General features: G+C 38.4%; 1 protein-coding gene across 1 annotated transcript in view; it reads right to left on the bottom strand.

The window, feature by feature from the left end:
• DAAM2 (dishevelled associated activator of morphogenesis 2) overlaps positions 1 to 21,701 on the bottom strand; it is a 170,757-nt gene that overhangs the window by 61,620 nt on the left and 87,436 nt on the right. The window contains exons 4-5 of the mRNA XM_053973859.1: positions 11,134 to 11,208; positions 4,705 to 4,799 (exon numbers count right to left, since the gene is read on the bottom strand). Coding sequence (XP_053829834.1) covers positions 4,705 to 4,799; positions 11,134 to 11,208 — 170 coding nt within the window. The remainder of the gene's footprint in view (positions 1 to 4,704; positions 4,800 to 11,133; positions 11,209 to 21,701) is intronic.

The following is a 21,701-nucleotide window of genomic DNA, read 5'->3' as shown; positions in this document are numbered from 1 at the left end:
GTGCTTTTACCCAACCCCTCTTCTTCCCTAATGTACCATCTTTATTTTTCTGTCCATGAGATGCTGCTACTTATAATCAGTAATAATGGAAGCACCATACTGAAAGACCAAATTTCACTGGTTCATGTCCCTGTACCAGCAAGTCAAGGAAGTCAGCCAAAGCAGTTTGTTATTCAAACTGATTACAGAAAGATTCAGATTTAGTTAAGTTTCTGCAATGCATTTAGCTGCTAGCTTGACAAAAAAGACTGAAACAAGTGCATTCATAGCTACAAGAGTTGCTGCAAAGGATTTCTTTGGAAAAAAAAATATCCACAAACTCAGTATGTTACTAAATAATGATGCAAATGAATTCTGATCAATTCCCTGGGCCTATAAAGAGTGGAGTTACTGTTGTCTCTGCTATGGAGGGGCTGCTTTAAATTCTCCTCCTTACCTTCAAAGTTTCATTCTATACTTTATCTATTCCCTCTGTCTTTTGGGGGCTGGGGGAAAGATACAATTTTTTTCCTAGTTTCTTAACTTCCAGGGCTGAGGGATAACTTAAGATGAACATGATTCTTAAGTTACAGAGCAATACTGATAGAAATATCCTAAGCAGCAGCAGAGCAGAGCAAAGGGTCCCCTAAATGCACTTTGGGATAGAACACACAATCTTATGACAATCTTATGACAAGACAAGCAAGGCATTACAATTTTCATGTATTTTCACATGCTCTGATGTGAAAAAAAAATGGTAAATGCACAAAAGTCATATTGTCCCAATTAAGTACAAACTCTCACTAAATTCTCTGGCAGTGCAATTTTTCTAGGACTGTTAGGATGAGGTCATTGCAAAAAGAAAGCATGCGCTGGAAAGCCGTGTGTGTCACAAAACTTGATTAATGACATAATTTAAAACAATGTTGGGACTTTCCTGTACTATTCCTAGCCCAGAGAGCAAACAGTGAGCTGTGTTACTCAATAGCAAGAAAGTATCCTTCTATTTCAACTGCAATCAGAAGCAGCAATCAAATTATGATTTTCATCTTCCTTTTTCTAAACACTTAGTTCCTTGTTCTCCAGAAAAGCCAGAAACCATGCTGGGGGAGGTAAAGAAATGGCAAAAGCAGTTCCTGGCCCAACAGATACTCTGTATGAGGATTTGCTTGGTGTGGGGAGGTGTGTAAGTAAATGTCTGTAGAAGGTAGAAAAAGAAGTGGGAGTTTAGCTGACAGCTTGAGAGCCACAATCCTCACACTGTTGGTGTTTGTGCATCTGTCTGCCTCTATGCAGGTATCTGTGTGTATGTGCAAAAGCAAAGTCAACTTATACAAGTCAAGAACTTTCTTGTACACAGTACACGTGTAACCCCTGTCCTACACAGCCTCTGTGCTGCAAAGTAAGGTCTTGTTCTAGACTGGGAGGTGTAAAGTTAAACATATTTGCCAATGCATTCTGGCTAACACATTCAAATACTGAAATGCAAATAAAGCACAGTGTGTTTTAATAGGGGCTAAACAAGCAAATTAAAGCCTAACCTCACCTCAGACTCTCACTTGACCAGTTTAGCACACTTTAAAAGGCAGGGCACCTCTTTGCATTTCAAGTTTTAGAGAGTGCTGATCAGAATGAGTTAGCTAGCTCTAATAATAAACCTTTCATCCAAATACAGGTGTGATGGCCAAAGAGGAACTGACCCACTGATGGATTCCAAGTGTTGGGGGTACAGCTTCCCTGTAAGACTTGATCCAGCTCAGGAAAGACAGAAAGATCATATGCTGTGGGTGTGAAGAGAGCAGGATGTTCCCACCCTGTTAACAGGCAAGGCTACACTTCCCTGCAGCATTAGTTTTTGAACCAGGGGGCACACATAATCCTGATAACTACTGAACTGCTGAAAAATTCACCATCATGGATTTTGCTTGCTGGTTGCAAAAATGATCCTTTTCAGTATGCACCTGGATGCAACACTGCTAAATCAAACAAAAAATAGCAGGAGGTAAATCTGAATAAAACAAAAGGAGAAATGCAGACAGTAAAAGGAATGAGTGATGACTCAGACTAAAGGAGGTATTTTTCAAGGGCTCCAAAAAACAATTTTTTTTTCCCCAGTCCCTTTTAAGTTTTTGCTTTTCCTGCATTTCTGAACCTTCATTTTGGGGCACTAAAATACCAAATGAAAAGCTCTTCTCCCATTGCTTCTGTCTAACAGTTTGTCATCACAATTGTTTATAGTTCTGAGTTTTTACAAACCTGAGAGAAAATGTGTTTCTTTACAAGATGCAGCTGTAGCATTTCTGTTCTCTGTGGCTGGGATCGCTCCCTTGTGCTAGGACATAACCCAGCTTTATTATTTTAGGGCAGCTCCTAGATACCAAACAAGGTGCAGTTGCTCAAAAGAGACCACAAACTGCCCCAGGGATACCCCTATCCCATTTTCTACAAAGAGGCTAGGAACTTGAGTTTGGATAGGTCTGCTTTACTTTTCACTGGTAGAACTGGTGGGTTGGAATAGAGACAGAGTTTAGTAATTACTCTGCATTATCTACTAGAAGAGACAGTTTACAGTAAAATAAAACAGAGAGCCAAATGCATGTATTTTTCTTCTTTCAATTACTCTGGATCAGAGAATTCAAGCAGAGGAGCCTATTGGTAAGCTGTCAGAGCCCCTGTGTAACCTGCTATCACAAAGGGATTCCAGATGGTTCATCCTGTGTGAATTTAGGTCTCTATTTCCTTCAGAGGCCTGATGAACAGAAGTAGAAAAAAAAAAAAACAAAAAAAAAAAAAAAAAAAAAAAAAATTGATATCCAAATTAAACTAGAAAGACTAGTATTTTGAAGGCTGAGGTATCATACTGCTTATGAGAGGGATTTGATGGAGCTGAGGGCCTCTCTACTGCAACCTTTCCATCAAGAAGAAATTGGCTTGTTGATCAGGCACTGGCATGCAGCCCATTTGGCAGCTAACGAATTGAGTCGCTGGAAATTAGTCGAGACACAGGACTTAACTCAAAATTTGGCTTGACTTAACTGTTTTTTTAAAGCCCCACAACCACCGCCAGCGATTTAGAAGACTTTAAAGGGTAGCCCATAGATGCTTGTAGTGATGCTTGTGCTTGTCAGGGTTATTACAAACAGATGAAGCAACAGGCTGTTGTCAAGGGGATCCAGCAGATGCAATACAGGTTGGAGAAGAAAAATCTTGCAAGGCTTTGAGCAAAAGAATTTGCTCAAATGCTCACTGCTCTTTCTTCTTCTCTATTGTTTTGTCCTCAACAAGGAGTTTGGGCTGTCTATTCGAAATGACACAGCAAAACAGCCAATAGTGGCCACCAAAGTGTTTCAGCTGGACAAAGCAAAGAGGCCTTGCTGCTGTGACTACATTCAATGAAAGCTGTCACCTTCACAGAGCAAGCATCAAACCAGCTCCATGTCAATGTAATAGTTTTGCTATATCAAGTCGCAACAGCACAGGACTTTGGTTTAAAAGCCTGGAGAGTTGCCTTAGCTTCCATTTTAACATAGAGTCCAGCTGCATTTTATTGTGTTCTCTGCTTTACTGATAGGCAGCATCAAACAGTCACTCTTGACTTAGGTCTCAGTATAGGCTACAACTTCTCTGCTTCCACGTTAAAAGCACTCACTCTAACCACATTTAAAATTATCAAAGCCTCATAAACCTTTATACTTGAGAAGCACCAGAATATGATTTTGTGCCTTAAAGCCGATCAAAACAGGAAATAAACAGGAAGTAAAAACTAGAGAAGCTACATGCAGTCAATTTTTTAAAGATTATGAAAGGGAGAAGCACAATCAGCACTTAGCACTGCAAGAAGTCCCAAAAATATCTTCACTTCAAGTCAAAGTAACTGCAATGAAAATTCTTTGAGATTATTGTCTGGATTGTTTTTATTTATTTAATTTGTTTGGTTAGGATCCCCTCCCCAAAAAAGAACTGTATTTGGTTAGGCATTTCTGAAGCTCTCTGAAAATATGACTTCAGCATAGTGTGGGTGCAAAAGTATTTGACCAATATAAAAATCAGAATTTTTTTGCTTGAGTGTTTCCTGAAATCATATCAACTAAAGTTGTTTCTCCCCACTGCTCTTCTAAGTGTTAAATTGAAAAGGTTTCTATGCTAGTTAGTTTGCTATTGTTCAGAGCTTTGTTCCCAGAAAAAGAAAGATGACCTTACCTTCAAAGACAGTACACAAAGTCTCTTTACATTTTTCTATGCCCAAGTTACAACATAGAATGGGAAGAATGCCAAACCAGGTGATGCCAGATGGATTAGCTGCTTTGTACTAAACAGTTCACATTACTAAAGATAAGGGGAAGCTTAAATTCAAAGTTCAGAGTAGAGGCTGAGACTTTGCCCAAAGTGAATCAAATTACATGGGATGTGCAGGGGGCTGTGAAGACTAAAATCTGACCTCCACAGTCATTACCTGTGTTTGCAAATATCTGCCACATATTTTTCACAGTAGACTTTACCTTTTGTTTTCCTGAAACTACATGTTTCAGCATTAGTGTGAAATTAGTTTGCCTTCCAACTAGGCAGGCTCAGACCAGGGACTGTATGGCTCTCTGAGGATTGGCTGAAATCTCAGAGAGGCTTGTGTGAGGTGAGACAATGAGGTTTCTGTCCTTGCCACTCTTGGCGGTGTCACATCTGACCGTTGGGAGGCAGTGAACTGCGATGAAAGGCAAACAACATTACCTCATGGGCTGAGTCCGCAGAGCTGTCTTCAAGTCTTCAACTATTTTATTTTTCATTTCTGTTTCTTCTTCATCAAAAGCATACAGAGTCTGCATCTGTTAACAAAAGAAGGTGGCAATTAGGAAAGACCGAGCAGCATGGAAGCTAAGAGACAGGCCAGGAATTATGAAAAACAACTATCCCATCAATACATGCAGAGGTGCCTGCTGACCTCTCACTAGGAAAGCAGTGCCTCAGCTACAAAACTGAATCCAGATGAGGCTGCTCATGTGGACTGGCAGCAGCATATCACTTTGCCACACTGGCTAAACTAGGGTTCTCAGATTACCCCCCAAAAATCACAGTTGCCAGTATGCCCACAAAAAACTGTATGTAATTTGGAACAGCAATCTGCTGTGGTGTTCTATGGATGTGTGAGGCAAAGTTTGTAGGGAGAGGCAATATCTTTTATTAGAGTGACATGACTGGGGGGATTTGGGGTGGAGGGAAGAAAAAAAAAAAAAAAAGCCAAACCAGACTTATGTGTCAGGTTTCAAAGCATAAAATCGTCTTCAAGAAAGCCTGCAAGTACCCTGAATTACATTTTCTGTATATACAAGTTTGACTCTTCCTCCCCATGCAAAGTATATCACCTGTTTTAAGATGCTGGTGCTCCCTATACACTTTGCCCTTGCTAATTAGGAACATTTACTGCAAAAAGCATCATAAAAATCCCTGTCCCTTTTTTAAAAAACTAAACTGAAACACACAAAGCCTAGATTTCCCCCCCTGTATGCAGCTTGCAAATGCTGCAGCTTGCAGTCAACTGGAACTGAAGTTGCTGTGGGAGACTGTAAATTAAGGTGAGAGACAATGAGTAGAACACACACAAAAAAATATGGTTCTCAAAGTCAGACAAAGCCCTTAAAAAAGTGGCATATCAGAAAATATAAGAAATATAGGGTTAACCCTATAGAAATATAGGGTTCCAGATCTACACTCAGCACCACCTCAACCTTGTCATGTGAAGCAAGACTGCAGTGCCCTTTGCATATATCACTCAGGCTCACAAGTCCCATGTGTGTCTTTTGAAAAAGTCAAGACTTAATGCTGGAAATTCTTAGCCTATAGCTATGTCTTCTTAGTCGCTCAAACTGTAAAATGAGAGGATAAATGACCCTCTTTTTGGCAGGACTTTTTGTGGATATCACTCAGTGGTATCTGGAAAGAGCTCTGAACCCCTTCTCAAATGAATAACCCAATTAAACTGGTATCATCTATCAGGGATCTGATATTGTACCTCTCTGTGGTGGAATCTGAGTAGCTACAATTATGGCTCACCACAGCAAAATATTTCAGTCTTTATTTTACTGTTTAGCAAGCACCAAAGAAAACCCTTCTCTCACCGGAACCTCCTTCAACCTTCTCCAGTCTCGCCACCAGCCCAACACCTCACTTCCCTTGGAAGGGCTCCCACTGCTCGCTTTTGCAAGTCATGTGATGCCAACACATGTCGGATCCCGAGGGTGGTCATTTGGCTGCACGCCGTTGCTGTCTTATGCTGAACAGCTGGCACGGGGAGATGTGTTTAACTCTAGGGGTCCTCTCTCTGATCCACGCTAAAGTCAAATTCACTCAGTCACAGAGCAAGCTATTTCCTGCCCTAATGGAATGACAGAGCGCTACTGATGGAAAATGAGCTGATGTTTTATCTTTTGCCAGCATCCCCCAACAGCCAGAAACATAAATTGAAATTCTTAAGCCAAGCCATATATGATCCCCCTCTTTGAAAAATAAACAGAAATCCTGAACAGGCGTTATGGATGGCAAAGTCCTCGGGTGTGATTTGGGCTTGATTTGTATTTTCTTGGGTGACAGCCCATCTGGTCATCTTTCCTTTGGCCCATAAATGCTCCTTTGAAAAGTTCCCATTCCTCCAATGGCTTAATTTCTCCTCTGAGCCATTGCAGGGTGGCAGGGTGCGGGGAGAAGCAAATGGAGGGTAGGAAGGTGCTCAACAGTCATTTGTTCAGAGTGAAAAGGGCCCATTTCCAAATGAAACAAATACAAATAATCCTGCCTTTACAACAGAGGGTGATTATGGAAAACCCCTTTTCTAAAGCTGCAGGCAGCCAAGAGCCCTTCATTTCTCACTCTTGTGAATGGCCAGGAATTCAAATCCTCATGCCCTCGCTAAAGAAACTGGGTTTGCATTGTGAAATGGCTTTCTCGGCAAGAGTTATAAAAAACATAACTGTCCCTGGGAGACAGAGGGGAGGAAACTGTCATTATTTGAGGTTGGATTTCATTCACATGGCTGACTGATGAATTGCTTTCCTGAAGTACAAACTGCACTCAAGGACTAACGTCTGCTGGGCTCAGGAGGCAGATAGTTACCATCAGTTAACCAAAATAGTAGGAAGGGGAAGCAAAATAGTGCCAGGTCCTTTTCTGGTGCCTAAAAGACAGTGTATATATAGGGCTCTTTTTATAAGCATATTTTGTATATTTGAAGTTTTCCAGATCAAGTGTTTCACCTCGGAAAGCATAGCATCTATTTACTTGGTTTGCCAGTTAAGAAAATTGAAGAATTTGTGAAAGCAATCATTTATGTGGCATTTTATACGTAAAACTTCATGCAGTATAAGAAATTATTTTAAAATTTTGGCTCCACTTAAAATGAAATATTTTATTTTTTTTTTAAATATTTAAAATATTGAGATTTTTTTCCCACACCTTATCCTAATGGCTAATCATTCCTCAGAACTACTGGGAAGGAAAATACAAAGACCATGATGACAGCACGTGGGGAAAAGAGAGAGAGAGAAAAATAAAGAAAGGACACAAACCACCATCAACAATACACTGCATAACAGACCTAATTTTACTTAATAGCCTGACATGTGTGAAATGAAAAAGGTAAGAAACAAAAAGAAGAGTGAAAAAGCAATCTGGATGTTCTGACTTCTCATTATAGTCACCTGAAATTCAAGGTGCACCGCATCTCTAACTACATTAAGGTTGAACTAATACAATAAATTATTATTAGAATAAATTTATTAGAAGAAATTATAAATAATAAACTATGAATAGACATAATTAAAAAAAAACCCTGAACTTTTATGCAAGAAAGTTTAAAGTAACATAGACATCATCTAACTTAGATGAGAAAGTTATCATACACCTGTTAAATTCTGCTGAAAGATACATATATATATTTTTAACCTCCTGTGAAGCTGCTCTGCCTTAAACAAATGTTTTCTGAGTCAAGGAAAAGGGCCTGGTTACAGCTGTATTTATTAATCTTGACCTATCTCACAATCTCAACCAAGCCACCTCTCCAGAAAAGCTGGATTTTCAACTACTGCTCACCTGAAAGTCTCTCTGTGAAAATGCATCCACAGCCAAGATCATAAAAGCAACACAATGCTATCAGAATTTTTCCTCCTCAGGAAAGTGCGAGCTGTGTTTATTTGTGCTGCCAAGTAATATAATGGGGCAAGGAGGGCAGGAGGAGCACATGGACATTTCTTTACACGTTATATTAACAGGGCAGCTGCTGTATTTTTAAGAAAAGGAACATCTGTGTTTTGATGAATCAGCAAATGACAATGACATTGATAATGGAAACAGTCTTCTATTGTGGGCACGCACCCTATCCCCCTCCCCAGTATTATTTATAGCATGCAGAGATCAGGAGACTAGACAAATTTGGAGGCTTCACTTTCTAAATTAAACATGATTAGCAGCTGTCCCTTTGTCTTAATGACTGGTGCTAAAGACAGTGTACCAATGTTCTACTTCCTTCCAGTCAGGCTACCTGTAGTCTGGGACAGTGCCTCCACATGCTGTGAATTGCACACTAGTAAAGAGATACAGTTTTAGATATTTACTCTTGTGAGAATTTGGTTTAAAATATGTAAAAATCTGAGAAGTCGTAGCAACAAAAACAATTATGGGAAGAGAACCGTGCATAAAATGCATATTTTTTTGAACTGGATCAGGAATCTGTGACCTAAAGTGCTTCCTAACATAATGGTCTAAGGTTACAAGCAGGGAACGTCAAACATGTCAGGAATCACCACATTACTCTCAAACATAATCTGTGAAGGGCAGATACAGCAGGGCTTCTGAGAAAGTAATCCTTGTGCACAGGAGCCCTGGTCTGCTGAAATCCACAGAAAGATACCTAATGATATCAGCACAAAAAAGGTGCCATTTCCACTCAATCTGTGAGCAGGAGGAACATATTTGCCAAGATAATATATATTTAAAAAGGACTTCATTATTAAACAAATGAACATAAAGGATGTGAAAAACAAACATGAAAAGATTCTTATGTTTCAAATCCACAGGAGATGCAAAAATAAAATTTCATTAAAAGCAGGGTTTAAGGCATTTTCAACTAACACTTCTGTGATTATTACTACCACTTCAACTCCAATACTTCTTGCAATATTTCTAATTAAAATATTGCAATACCTGATAGAGCCCAAGAGACACAAACTGAAATACACTACATACTGTCAGGAAGCAGCATGAAACATGTTTTTCTTTCACAGTTTCAAAGTCAGCTCCACTTGGATGCAGTTTAAAAAAAATTTCAAAAAACCCACCACTAAATTTAGAACTGAAATTATATGGGATCCAAAAATAACTGCTTGAAAGTTAGAAATCTCAGAGGTCTAAATAATAATGAACAGAACATGTCTTTTAAAGTGTGTTGGAGCTGGTTCTTAGCTGGATTACTCCAGTTTTCCACTGTTACAATTTAGAGCAAAATCAAGTCAACTTGGTTTCACCTGCTGAAAAATGAAGCAACCAAATGGTAAATCAGAAGCAGGGGTTTTAACCCCAGTGTGTCTTCTCAACACCTCAAGTATAAGAGTGAATCATGACTCTTGAAGCCAAATAAAAGATTATCAATCATTCAGGCATTGGCATTCAAGTATGCAAACAACATTACCAGAGCTGGTGTTTATTGGTGCTCTTAAAACACATTTAAAATTAGAAACATAGGCCAAAATACAGTCTCATTCAATGGAGCTGTTCCAGATATACAACAGTGGTGTATACATATTCACTCCAAGTTTACATCAAGATCATTTAAAGTCTAACCCAAAAGTCACTGAAATCAATGGAAAAACTTCAGTAGATTCAAGAGGCTTTGGATCAAATCCTACCAGAGGTATTTGGCTCAGTAACACTGCAAGGTTTCATACTATTTTTTTTTTCCTCTTAATGGCCCTTGTAGAGTAAATTTGTTCAGTCAGGAAATCAAAGCAGAGTGTCATGCCAGTCACTAAAGCTCAATGTCTTTTCTAAAAATAAGTCCATATTCTTTCTATTCCCTTACTCTGGCCCATGAAAATATGGCATGAAGGAAGGTGACAGTTTTGTTTATTCATGACTCTCAGTAGAAAGCAGCTATTTTTTATCCTCTTAAGTGAGTTATTATAGCTTCTAAATCTTAGGATGTTCTATTCGGCAAGACATATTTTACCATGAGAAATACATAATTACTGCCACATTTAGCATCTATTAAGAACAGTTAGTTTTATAAAATTATTTTATAGCTCATAACCACAATACAAAAGGTGCAGAGAAGCCTTTATAAATCTAAAATAAAAGTATACATAAACAAGCAAGGTATACTACCTAAGATGCTAGGAACAGAACTCTATCATCATCATTTTTGCACAACCACCAACTAAAGCTGAATAGACACTACACATGAGTAATTGGAGGAAAAATTTGACTACAAATTCAGTAAAATAATCAAATTTAAAAATGTAAAATCTACCAAATCAAAGGAGATCAGTGAACACTATATGTAGATGTTCTGATTTTGCTGGTGACCAGCTTCACTGGATGTTTCAGAGGAAGAGACACACTATACAGCTATTGAACAAGGACAATTAAAAAAGGTTTTCCTCAAATATCTTTTGGCTTGTATCTTATGTCAAAGGTGTTATAGCCTTATGTTTTTTTATTTATATGCTCTTATATTACTGGATATTATCTTATATAAACAACTACCTTCTCTTTAATTCTTCTACTAAACTAAGAACCTAAGTGTTATTTTGTAGATTGGTTACAAATCAACTTGAAACCACACAACAAAATAAAACTTCATCTAGTTTTTAAATAGTTGCTTTTTGCTGATTCATCAAATATTCTCCTCAATTTTCATTTCAGATTCTAATTTGGTTGCCTTCAGTGCTCAGTATTGTAGAAATAAAAAATGGAAATGTTTATCGTGCTTTCTAATATAGCATTTATAACGCTAGAGCAGGGCTCTTCCTTAATCCTCATACTCTTTTTTTGTAAGCCTTATTTTAAATCAGTTATGCCTTTGGCCTACCATTCTTCCCCTTTGAGGACGACTTCTTAAAGAAACACATCCCTGTGGTAGGAAATCTTCCCTGTTTAGCAGGAGAGGTAACTTACTGCTGCCATGGAATTGATGCGGTCAATGTAGTAGTCTGGCCAGCTGGTAGCAAGCTTATTAGGATCTTCTTGTTCCTGAAACAGAAAGTTAGGCAAGGTTACACAAGATGACTTTACGGGATGAAAATCACTCAAAAACCACCTGGAATTCTTCATTGCTCTGCTCTTTATTGTGTTATCTCTCTCCCCCATATTCTTGTATAATGCACTTGGACGTGTGGCATTTATTACAAACATTTCTGAAAGTGTAAAGTTAACACTGTCACCATGGTATGTCAAATAAAAAGAATCCCTTTCAGCTCAGATTACTGAATCCAGAATAATAAAGTTTGATGGAGATAGAGTTATCTTTGGCATCTAAGCAGCAAACCTCAGTCCCTTAAATGCATTAGGTTTCCAAGTAGAAGTATAGCCCATTTACAGATTACAGGTTTACATTTTGTATCTTTATACTGACAGATCTTATAAATTATTTGGTCTCCCTACTGTTATGGTGATAGTGGAATTCACCAACAAAGGGGTTTAGCATCTGCTATGGAGAAAAAAAAAAAAAGAAAAAAAGGAACCTGAAAAGAAGATAAAGACTGTATCATTTTGATGTGATAAACCAAAATATGTTCAGCCTGGACATTAGGAAGCATTGCTTTACCAAGAGGCTGTTCAGACACTGGAAAAGGCACCCTAGAGAGGTGGCTGATGCCCCAAGACTTGAATTAAATTAATTATTTAAGAAGCACTTGGACAATGTCCTTAACAACTTGCTTTAATTTGATCAGTCCTGAAATGGTCAGGCAGTTGTAGTAGGTGAATGTTGTCGGTCCCTCCAACTGAAATATTCTGTTCTATCCTGTCCTAATCCTACCATATAATGTAAAGTCAAGCAAAATCTCCGAACACCCAAAGGAGCACAAAAGCATCCCCTCAGTTACAGTAGGAGCAGTATTAATCCTTATCTCCTTACCTCCAATGTAATCCACCTGAAATCATCTTCAGTAGGCTAATCTCAATCAACCTTCTAAAAGAAGACCTACACTGACTCAGGAACCAATTCTTTTTTTGTTCCTTGACTGCTCAAAGGAAATTAGATTTCCTTCTAATGAATATATGTATTTCTACATAGGTGTAAGTCACTGGTAACATGAGGATTGTTTTCCAGGATCCTTATCTCCCATTATAAACTACAAATAACTAATACTAATATGCCTAGCATATGGTTAGAGATTGAAGCACTTGACTCATCCTAAGGATGACCAAAAGGCATATGAAGACTGTGTGGATCTTGCCAATGCTTTCTGTGCATGAAAGCTTAACCACACTAGAAAAACTAGAAGAGAGAAACTAGAATACCCTGGAAGATATATATAATAAAATTAAAAGTGTACGCCTATCAGAGTACCTCAACTATTCCACCATTATTTGGTTTAGAGATGAGAAATAGCTCTACATGCCTCCTGTTGAGCCACATTCAGTAAACACCTTGCTACCTGACAATTTCCTGCCAGGGTACGTACCAACACATGACAACAATTCTGCACAACTCAAAATCTTTGTATTTTGATTTAAAAACAAAGTCATGACTGAGATTTGGATCTTCCCCTCTCTTTCTTCCACTGGATTTTCAACACGTAAACTAAAGGAGCATCTCCATTCATGACACTGACAAAACAGCTTTGTCCTCATCTAGAGAAGGACTGCAGTGCAGACACAGGTCAGGTCAGTGTCAGGTCACACAGTACAGGTCGTAAATCTATTAATCCCTTGCACCCAGCTGAACAGCTAAGAAGAGCAGAAGAATTAAACAAAGCATTGTACAGATAAATATCACTGTTCCAAAAGTATGAAAGGCTCACAAAGTGGAAAGAGATACCAACTGTATTCACAAATGCTATGCACACACTACGTACCACCTCATGATAATAGATGGTGCAATTAATAACAAAGTGATGTTTCTCACATTAATTGAGAAGGTCTGCTGATTTTCTTTACTTCCCTTTCCTGGCCACAGTAAGCAGGAATCAGACAGACCCATATCTTTGTCAAATGTCTATGTCTAGAGAATTACAGAAATATGCAACTCCCTACCAACAGCCAGTTAGAATGGCCACACCTCATGTTTTTGGTAGACTGCCTTTTGCTGCCCTTTTCTGTGCAGAATAATATCTAGTGGCAGCCGCAATGCTAACAACAGTTTCACACTTGGCAGACCTTAACCTCCCTTGCAAAAATCAATATATGACCTTGACAATGGAAAAGTAAATTAAAACATACAATAGATAAATACAGCATTATTTTTATATGATAATCTTATCATCCTCAAAGAGAATAACAGAAATAGGAAGCATATCTAGAACTATGAAGTAAGGTCATTCTGCAGGAAACCCAGCTGAGCCACCCATCTGAAGTGCTCATGTGACCTTCTGAAATGTTTCTCTGCAGAGACTTATAAAAGTCCTATTGACAACTATAATAGTTTGCAGAGTACACCTGACAAGAACACTGTCAGAACAGTCAATACATGTATTTTCTATATTTCTCCTGCCTCCATTCTGAATTCCAAATAAAGAAACAAACACATATAAATTAAGGAATGCCTGAACTCATCCTTTATATTCCAAAATAAGCTACAATACTTTTTGTCCTTAAGATTCTTTAGGGGGAAAAATAAGTACAAATGCTTGAATGCTACAACTAACATTTCCAGATGTCTTCGTTAAACATGGAGACTGAAAACCATCAGGATAAATATACTAGAAAAAATCAGAATTCTGAACAATTTCCTACCTGAACCCAAACCACTAGAAATCTCACAATCAGAACCAATGACAAGAAGATTCTGATACCCTCAAGTATATCTGTATATATGATTAGCTTGACAATGAGTCAAAGTCCTTGGTATATCCTGCTTTTGACCATTCTTCATTCATTACAAATTAGTCTGAACTCTTAGTCTGAAAGTCTTACTTTTTGAATTAAAACTGGGAAAAAATTGTTTCAGTGGAACATAATTCAGGAAAAAATCTTACACATCAAGGCCAGACAGAAGATGTACATTGCTGAGGTTAAAAAAAAAAAGTAACAGATACCCCAGTAAGCAATCCTCGCTTTCTGAAATTGTTTTGGTCTGGAAGAATATTAAGCAAAAAAGTCCGTTCAATTTCAGTGGTCTTACACAGTCCCTGCTCACACCAGAATTTTATAGTTGTCAATGTGTGGTTACTTTGCTAGAATAAATGATAATGTGGATAAAACCTGGGGTTCTATTTCAATATGAAGTCCCAAAAAGCTATTTATACTTGAGCATGTAGATTTTTTTCCAGCCCCATGAAGTCATTAGACTTTTTTACAGCAATCTCCTGAGTGACATTTTTACCAGAAAGTCATGTTCACACCTGTAACATCAGAGTAATTGGGAAAAAACAAAATTTAACTGCCTACATTATATGAGTTCTGTCCATGCTAAAAGATTGCTGCACCAGGCTTTCTCTCGAGAAGGGAAAGACGAGTTGAAAATAAAAAGCAATTAAATCTGTGGTGTGGTGTGCAAAATTTTTGTTTTGTTTTGTTTTTGTTTTGTTTTGTTTTTTTTAATCTATTCAGAGAAAACTGCAAGGCAACTTGAAGATAATGGCAAAACTTTTCTCTTGTTCCAGAAGCACAGAGAAGGGCAAAAAAACCAACCAACAGAAAAAAAAAAGGGCTTTAATATATAAAGCTGCATAGGTATCAAAAGCTGGAAACAATAACCCATCTGTATAAGGAAAAACATTAGCTGAAGGAATCTATTAAAGCAAAGCCTTCTTTTAGCTCCTTGAATAGTGTAAATATTACATTAAAAAACAGGCGTCAGCTTGTGCACTTTATAAGGGGCCGTATCATTCTTCACTAAAGTAACAACTATGTAACTGCTGTGAAAACAGGATCTTGATACTATACAAGCCTGCAATATAGCCAAGGTATTATATAGGCTTTGACACTAATTTGGACAGGCTCCATGACTTGGTGGAAAGTGGAACTTATGACTTCATCCCAACTAGGACTTAATGGAGTTCTGCAAATATTTGGATCATCTGAACCAATCAAAAATGAAAGAAAATAAAGCAAAGTGTGCACAGCTCAGCTGATCCTGAAAGCCTTTTCTGCAAATCCGGGAGACCTGATCCATACGGCAAGCTGTTCTCTAGAGACCAGAGACTTCTACAGGATGCCATGTCAGTGGGACAAGCATTTGCAATACAAAGACTGCCACAGCACACTCAAGCAAGCATTATAGACCATTGCCATTGTTGCAAAACTGCCTGCACTGAAGCTCTTTTAGGGCAAGCACTGGGTTTCAGTTTCCAGGGATGACACATTGCTATTTCACTCTGCACCAATCCAGCTCCAAAAATACTGAGCAGCTCTCCAGATCATGTTCTGAAAGTCTGAGCATGTCAGAGCATTACTAAATACATCCACAAAACTAGCAGCTTTAGAAGGCTTCTTTCCTACAGAAAGAGACAGAGAGGTATATATTCTGACATGACAATTAAAACTCATAGTCAGAGTTATGAACACACTGCCACACTCTAAGACTAAACCCAGTACTCCTTTATTTCTACCATCATTAATATCAGGTTATTTTTATGTAATGTCAACAAATATTAACTCCCCGGGATCAGCAGGTGCTTGCCATCCCTGGGTGCCCAACCATTATGTGGACCTTGCCACTACCTGCACGCACACGCACACCCCTGCAATAAATCGCTGAGGACTCATGAAGTCCTTCTAACAGGCAAACTATAACATAAAATTTCCTCCTTGAACAGATGCATCAAGAAATGCATCCTCTGTTACAGATGTCACAGGACAAGCATGGGTACTCTTGGGATGCTATCTATTCATTAGCAACATGACTTCCTTCTCTATCCTGTCTCTTCAGTAGGGCAGCTGACCTTACTGTGTTGCACTGCTTAGAACAGGATGGGAATAAGCCACACATCTGATGCTAGAAAATGTGGGTATAAAACCTTTCTTGGACAGGAAGCCATGACACTGTTCACTGAGCTCCTCTCTGTATCAATAAAAACAATGTGCAGAGATGAAGAATATAAAATGAGGCTACTGTGATATAAATTCCTGTCCAAGCTTGTTCACTGCATCATGTCCAGACACTGCATGCTCAAGTTGATACTTGGGTCACAAAGAAGAGCATTTCCTTGCAAAAGCCACATTAAGGTTAGCGTTGTTCCTCCTCTCAACAGCCTTCACACATCTTTCAAGTACATCACAGAGCTGAAAGATGAATTATTTTACCTGGTCTGAAAGGTCAGCACCATCACATACAGCTCAGAAAATACAAATCATGGCATTCAAGTCATTACGAGAAACTTAGAAAATTTAGAAAAAACTGAAATGTATTATTCATCATAGCCCTGTAGATATTTTTTTTCAAATTTCCCATTGAAAAGCAATGGGAATTGGAACTCTGATTACAAATAACTTGGCATTTTCGGGGGGTGTTTGGATTTTTTTTAATGACAGTTGATTGAAATTTTAACATAATTTACATCAATTAAGAAGAAAGCTTTGTTGGATAAAGATGCTCAGTTTCTTGTTGAAGCCCTCTCACACTCTTCACAGTAACAGTTTAGCTGCTAAAATGTTCATCTGAGATGTGTGGGATTCAGACTCGGGTCCATGTTCTGTTTCAAAGTGAAGGGTGCAACCCTTGCTTTGCACATTAATATTCTGGCTACTAAAAACAAGGTGGGGTATTTGTTTGCTTGAAGGGTGGAAGATGGCTATTACTGCTTCTTCATTTCCCATAAGTGCAACTCTTCCCTTCGGAGACATAAAGACTCAGCTCATCACAACGCTGAATCAGTCTTGCATCACTTTGCACTGCACACTGACAAAGGTCCTTCAAGAAATTAACGTATTGGGTTTTTCAGTGTCTCTACCAGTGAGATTAGCAGAAACAGGAAAAATGGGATGCAGACAATTACACAGTACCCAGTTACACAGGAAATCTGAAGTACAGCCAAGAATCAATCCACATAAGTTGTACTGCACCCTCATTCAAATCACCGTTCTCCCTTTCTTCATGTCTGACGTGACTTTCCTTCACTTTAAGAAGTTCAGCTTTCAAAGAAACATTTACTTGTTTATTAACACACTGCCCAATCTATTTGCTATGTCGCAGTCCAGAGCAGCCAAAGTATCACAAATAAAAAGCGCTTTCATTAAAAGACACAAAATGTGTTTGATCTGCTGTGGGACAAAATGCTAGTTCAGAAGTGGAGCTAAAATGCATCTAAGCTTTTCAGACAGTTTATGCCTCCAAAAAGCCAACCATGTCCCAAGAGATGCTAATTTTGAAACAGCACAGATCATGGGACTGAGCCATTCACTAGACAGATGTGGTCACTGCTCCATTTCTCAGACTTTATGACTAGCATTTAAACAAATAAGAGTTTGGGGAAGGAAGCTATATTCAAGCCTTTTAAGCACAATTTACCCAGATTGAGAAAAGCAAACATTACTTGTCTCCCTGGAATTAAGCTATTGATGTGCAGATAATAATCCTTCTGCCACAAAAGCAGTCTACTGTGTAACTTATTAAAAGAGAATATTCATTAATGACCAGTTGGAGCATGCAACTGAGGAGTTCTAATTGCCTCTCACAAAGGTCAGGTATATCCATACATACTTACATTTCACTGCATTATGACACAGGGATATTTTCCTTAATGGATCACAGGGTGGGTTTTTTCTTTTTTTGCTTCATTTAGCCTGAGCTCTGCCCCATTGCCAGTAACTTGACAAACCTAATTATGACTTCTGATGCTGCTTACTAACAATTCTTTCAAAGGAAGACTCAAAGGCTTCAGATTATTATTTATATTACAAAACACCTAATACTGTCAAATTGTGGAACTCGCTGTCAAAAAATAAAATATAAAAGTGAAAAAGGGATACATCTATGAACAATGAGGATTCCTGCCTAGAAAGCATTTCCTAATATTGAGAGAAGCTTCAGTGCTACAGAAATTCATCAGCCTTTAGAAATTAAAATGGATTATCAGTAATTTTTGAAAGATGGTTGGCTCTACCAGGGCTGAAAGCTTTCCGGTCAAGTTAAACATATAATTTTTTTGGAACTAATTATGGCATTTCTCACTTTTTTTTTTCTGCTTCCTAAGCACTCAAAGATACAGAATCTGCAGAAGCTGTATCTTATATATGACACATGATGTGTCATTTCCAACCGCCTCTAAAACTCAAAGACACTTCAAATCAATTATTGATATTGATATCAGTCTAAGGGTGATGAAGGCCATACTTTCATTTCTTGTCTTCCAGAAAACACAGGACGTCCATTGCATATACACACAGGGAGAGATTCTCACAGAAAATAAGAGTGGCAATTCTCACTAGACTGGTATAATTGGCAGGCAGTAAGGTGGTCGGTGCATTGCTTTGAGCTGAAGATAAGAATTAGTGTTGTTTGAAACATCAGAATTCTCAACCACTGATTTTAATGTAGAACTATAGAGTTTAAACCAAGATTAAGTTTACAATAAGGATATCTGGCTTAAGACTAATAGATTATTGATGGAGAGAGTACTTTTTAAGGAACTTTATATTTTAGTAGGATTGTATAGTATATGTCCAGTTTTAAGAACTCATTTCTCTTTTCTTTCCTCTTCTTTTGGTGTTTTATCATTCTCCTCAATACATACAGATGCAAACTTGCTGCCAGCACTGATTGCAGCAGCCTCTTCTTATCACTTACAGATCACACAAGCCTGCTTGTCCTTCTTGAAACATATTCAGCCCTGCTATAGGATGGGAATACCATCATCATCAGGTATTAATTTAGGAGTATAGTGTGTGAAGTGACCAGGAAGATAACTTGCCCTACATTTACAGAACTACTTAATTGTACAGCTGAGGCCACACTGAATTCTTCAGTGATTTCTCCCCTCAGGACAAAGCTTTCTTGCTAGATTGAAGTGTAATTATTGAAACATAATACTGAAGTGTAATATTAAACATTGTTCCACTGCTGAATGTTTAGCCTCTGACATGGAAGTTGTTCTCTTGTTGAGTAAGTTCTCCTGACTCTGTTGCTGCAAAATGATCCTTCTGTACTATTACTTGAAGTAATAGCAGTATTACTGAAGTAAAAGTACTATTACTTTCAATGAACACATACTCAGGAGCCTACCTTTCCTCAGCCCATCCACTCCTTCTGGATGTGAAGGAAAATGTCCACTAGGGAGGATCCTACCAGTCAGAAGATTGTGTCATGATCATTCTACCCAGAGGGTCTTCAGAAGAAGATAAAATGTTTCTCATGGACATGGTTTACTCAGCAGGTGTGGCTGTGGACCTAGGCTGCACTCCTGAAGCACAGCTCTGCTCCCTCAAACCTGCAGCGAGCTTGAGGTCACATCCTGCAGTAATGCGTGTAATCTGTGGCAGATGAAGCCAACAATTTGTCACTATCTCGACAAGCACTAAGCAGCAGTAGCAGGACATATTCTATTGCTTCATTAACAACCAAACTCTGCGTTGTCCCTTCTACTGTTTACCCTGTGTTTATACAGGTATTGTGTGTACATTTCCATTACCCAGTTCAGCTTACGGTCAACATTCCATGGATACAGAAAGGAACTTTTTCCTTACCCAACCAGCTTACCTTGTCTCTTTTCCAACAGCACTATTTTTAAATGTATTCCTGCCACATTAGAATGTTGTCACTTGGACTGTCTCCTTCTTCGCTTCCTTTCCTCCTTCTACTGGCATTCTTGAGGCAATGTGAAAAGCCACAGAAAGGCTCAGACTGTGTAAGTGAGCCTCCAAGTTTATCTTTTTGTCCTACTGTTTATCTCCAACAAGTAATGACTTAAAATCTTTTGTAAATAAAATGAAGTCACCTACGATTCATGGCAAACACCCTGCATGTTGCTTGATGATGGGAATGAAATGTCACATACTGTGCTCAGAGACACACAGAACTACCAAGGACACACCTACCTAGAGCCAGCAGATACAAGGACAAGTTCCTTCTAGAAGCACAAAAGAGAATTTTTTAATGCCAAGTTCTGAAAGGTTTATCTTCACTGTTCATAACATGTCCACTGTCTGTTTTTCCAGCAACACTGATTGCTTTAGTTTGTTTTTGCTCTGGGTCCTTTTTTAAGAAAGATGACAATAAGATGGCCAGGGCAGCCAATGTATTTTTTCATTTTTCTCCATCATTTAACCCTTCACTATTGAAAAAAAAAAAAAAAAAAAAAAAAAAAAGGTTAGGAGTTGTTGGATAGAACAAAGGAAATAAAAACAGTCTGAAGCCCACAGCTCTTAAGCTGATAGCCCAGTATTTTATGTATCACTCAGTTGCTTTTTCGCCGCCCTATCCATAAACTCAGGTAAAACTGTTTCTCCCAGCCTTTATTTCCTTCACTTAGTACATCTCCAAAGTGTTTGGGGTACCAAGTACCTTTCAACAGATGACTGAATTATCACGGAAGACAGCGTGACTTTCACCTCAATTAAGGCGCATAGATGAAACTGTCACATCTGACTGCGATGAAAACTAAACAACTCTCCAGAAAGTAGAAGGCAATTAATTCCTTTCTTTCTCTTCATGGCTGTCACTGTAGTCCCACAATAACTCTTTACTCTGTCCATTCCTAAACTTCTCACTAAAAAGATAGGAATTCAGCAACTCTTCCTGCTCAGCATTCACTAGCTTCTTTAAGGCTCAGTGAATACTCAGTGAAATTCAGAGTGATCTCTCCCAAATTTGGTTCTCAAACACCACAGAAACATGTTTGTTATTTACACATTCTTTGCTCTTGTATATCCACCAAAGACTAATCTGAATGGTGAGAACGGCATTGTACAGAGTATGTGCTGTTGTTATTATTATATGCCATCAGCAGGACGGGCTCATACTTGGATTGTGAAGAATCAGAACTTGTGCAAGAGGACAGACAAGGACAAAACATAATCCAGTGGTATCAGCATTTACATGCACTTCCCATGCAGCAGAACTGGACTGCTCGCCATTATTTTTGTTCTTAAGTACATCGAATTACACCATGTTAATAGGATGACAGCTGGATAAATGTTTTTTCTTTTTCCTTTTTTTTTTTTCGTGCTAGGGTCAAATCCGCTTCCACTGAGTCCTCCCAAAACTCCCACAGAAGGCAAGCCAAATGCAAACCACAGCATTAGGCATGATGATGACAATTTTCTAACTCAGGACTATTTTGGGCCTGATTTTTGATTACGGTTGAGTTTTAACTTCAACAGAAGAACTACTAACTCACCTGAAAAACACATACCTGCAAGATAGACACACAAATTCTGCGTACTAAGAATATCTATAGCAAATACTGTGGCAAGTTTATGACACTTATGTCTTCAGCAGTGTGAACTAAGGAGGTAAGAAGGCATTTTTTAAGGAGCAACTAAACTTTTTTTGTTGGAGAAGGAGAGGAGAGGGAGGAAGGAGCTAAAAATATTCCATGCTTTTCCCATGGGGGGCAGGGAAGAAAATACTTTTTAATTATACA

Source organism: Vidua macroura, chromosome 3 (assembly GCF_024509145.1).
Source record: "Vidua macroura isolate BioBank_ID:100142 chromosome 3, ASM2450914v1, whole genome shotgun sequence".
Lineage (NCBI taxonomy): Eukaryota > Metazoa > Chordata > Aves > Passeriformes > Viduidae > Vidua > Vidua macroura.
Note: the sequence above shows the minus strand (reverse complement) of the source record. Positions and strands in the feature narration are given on the sequence as shown.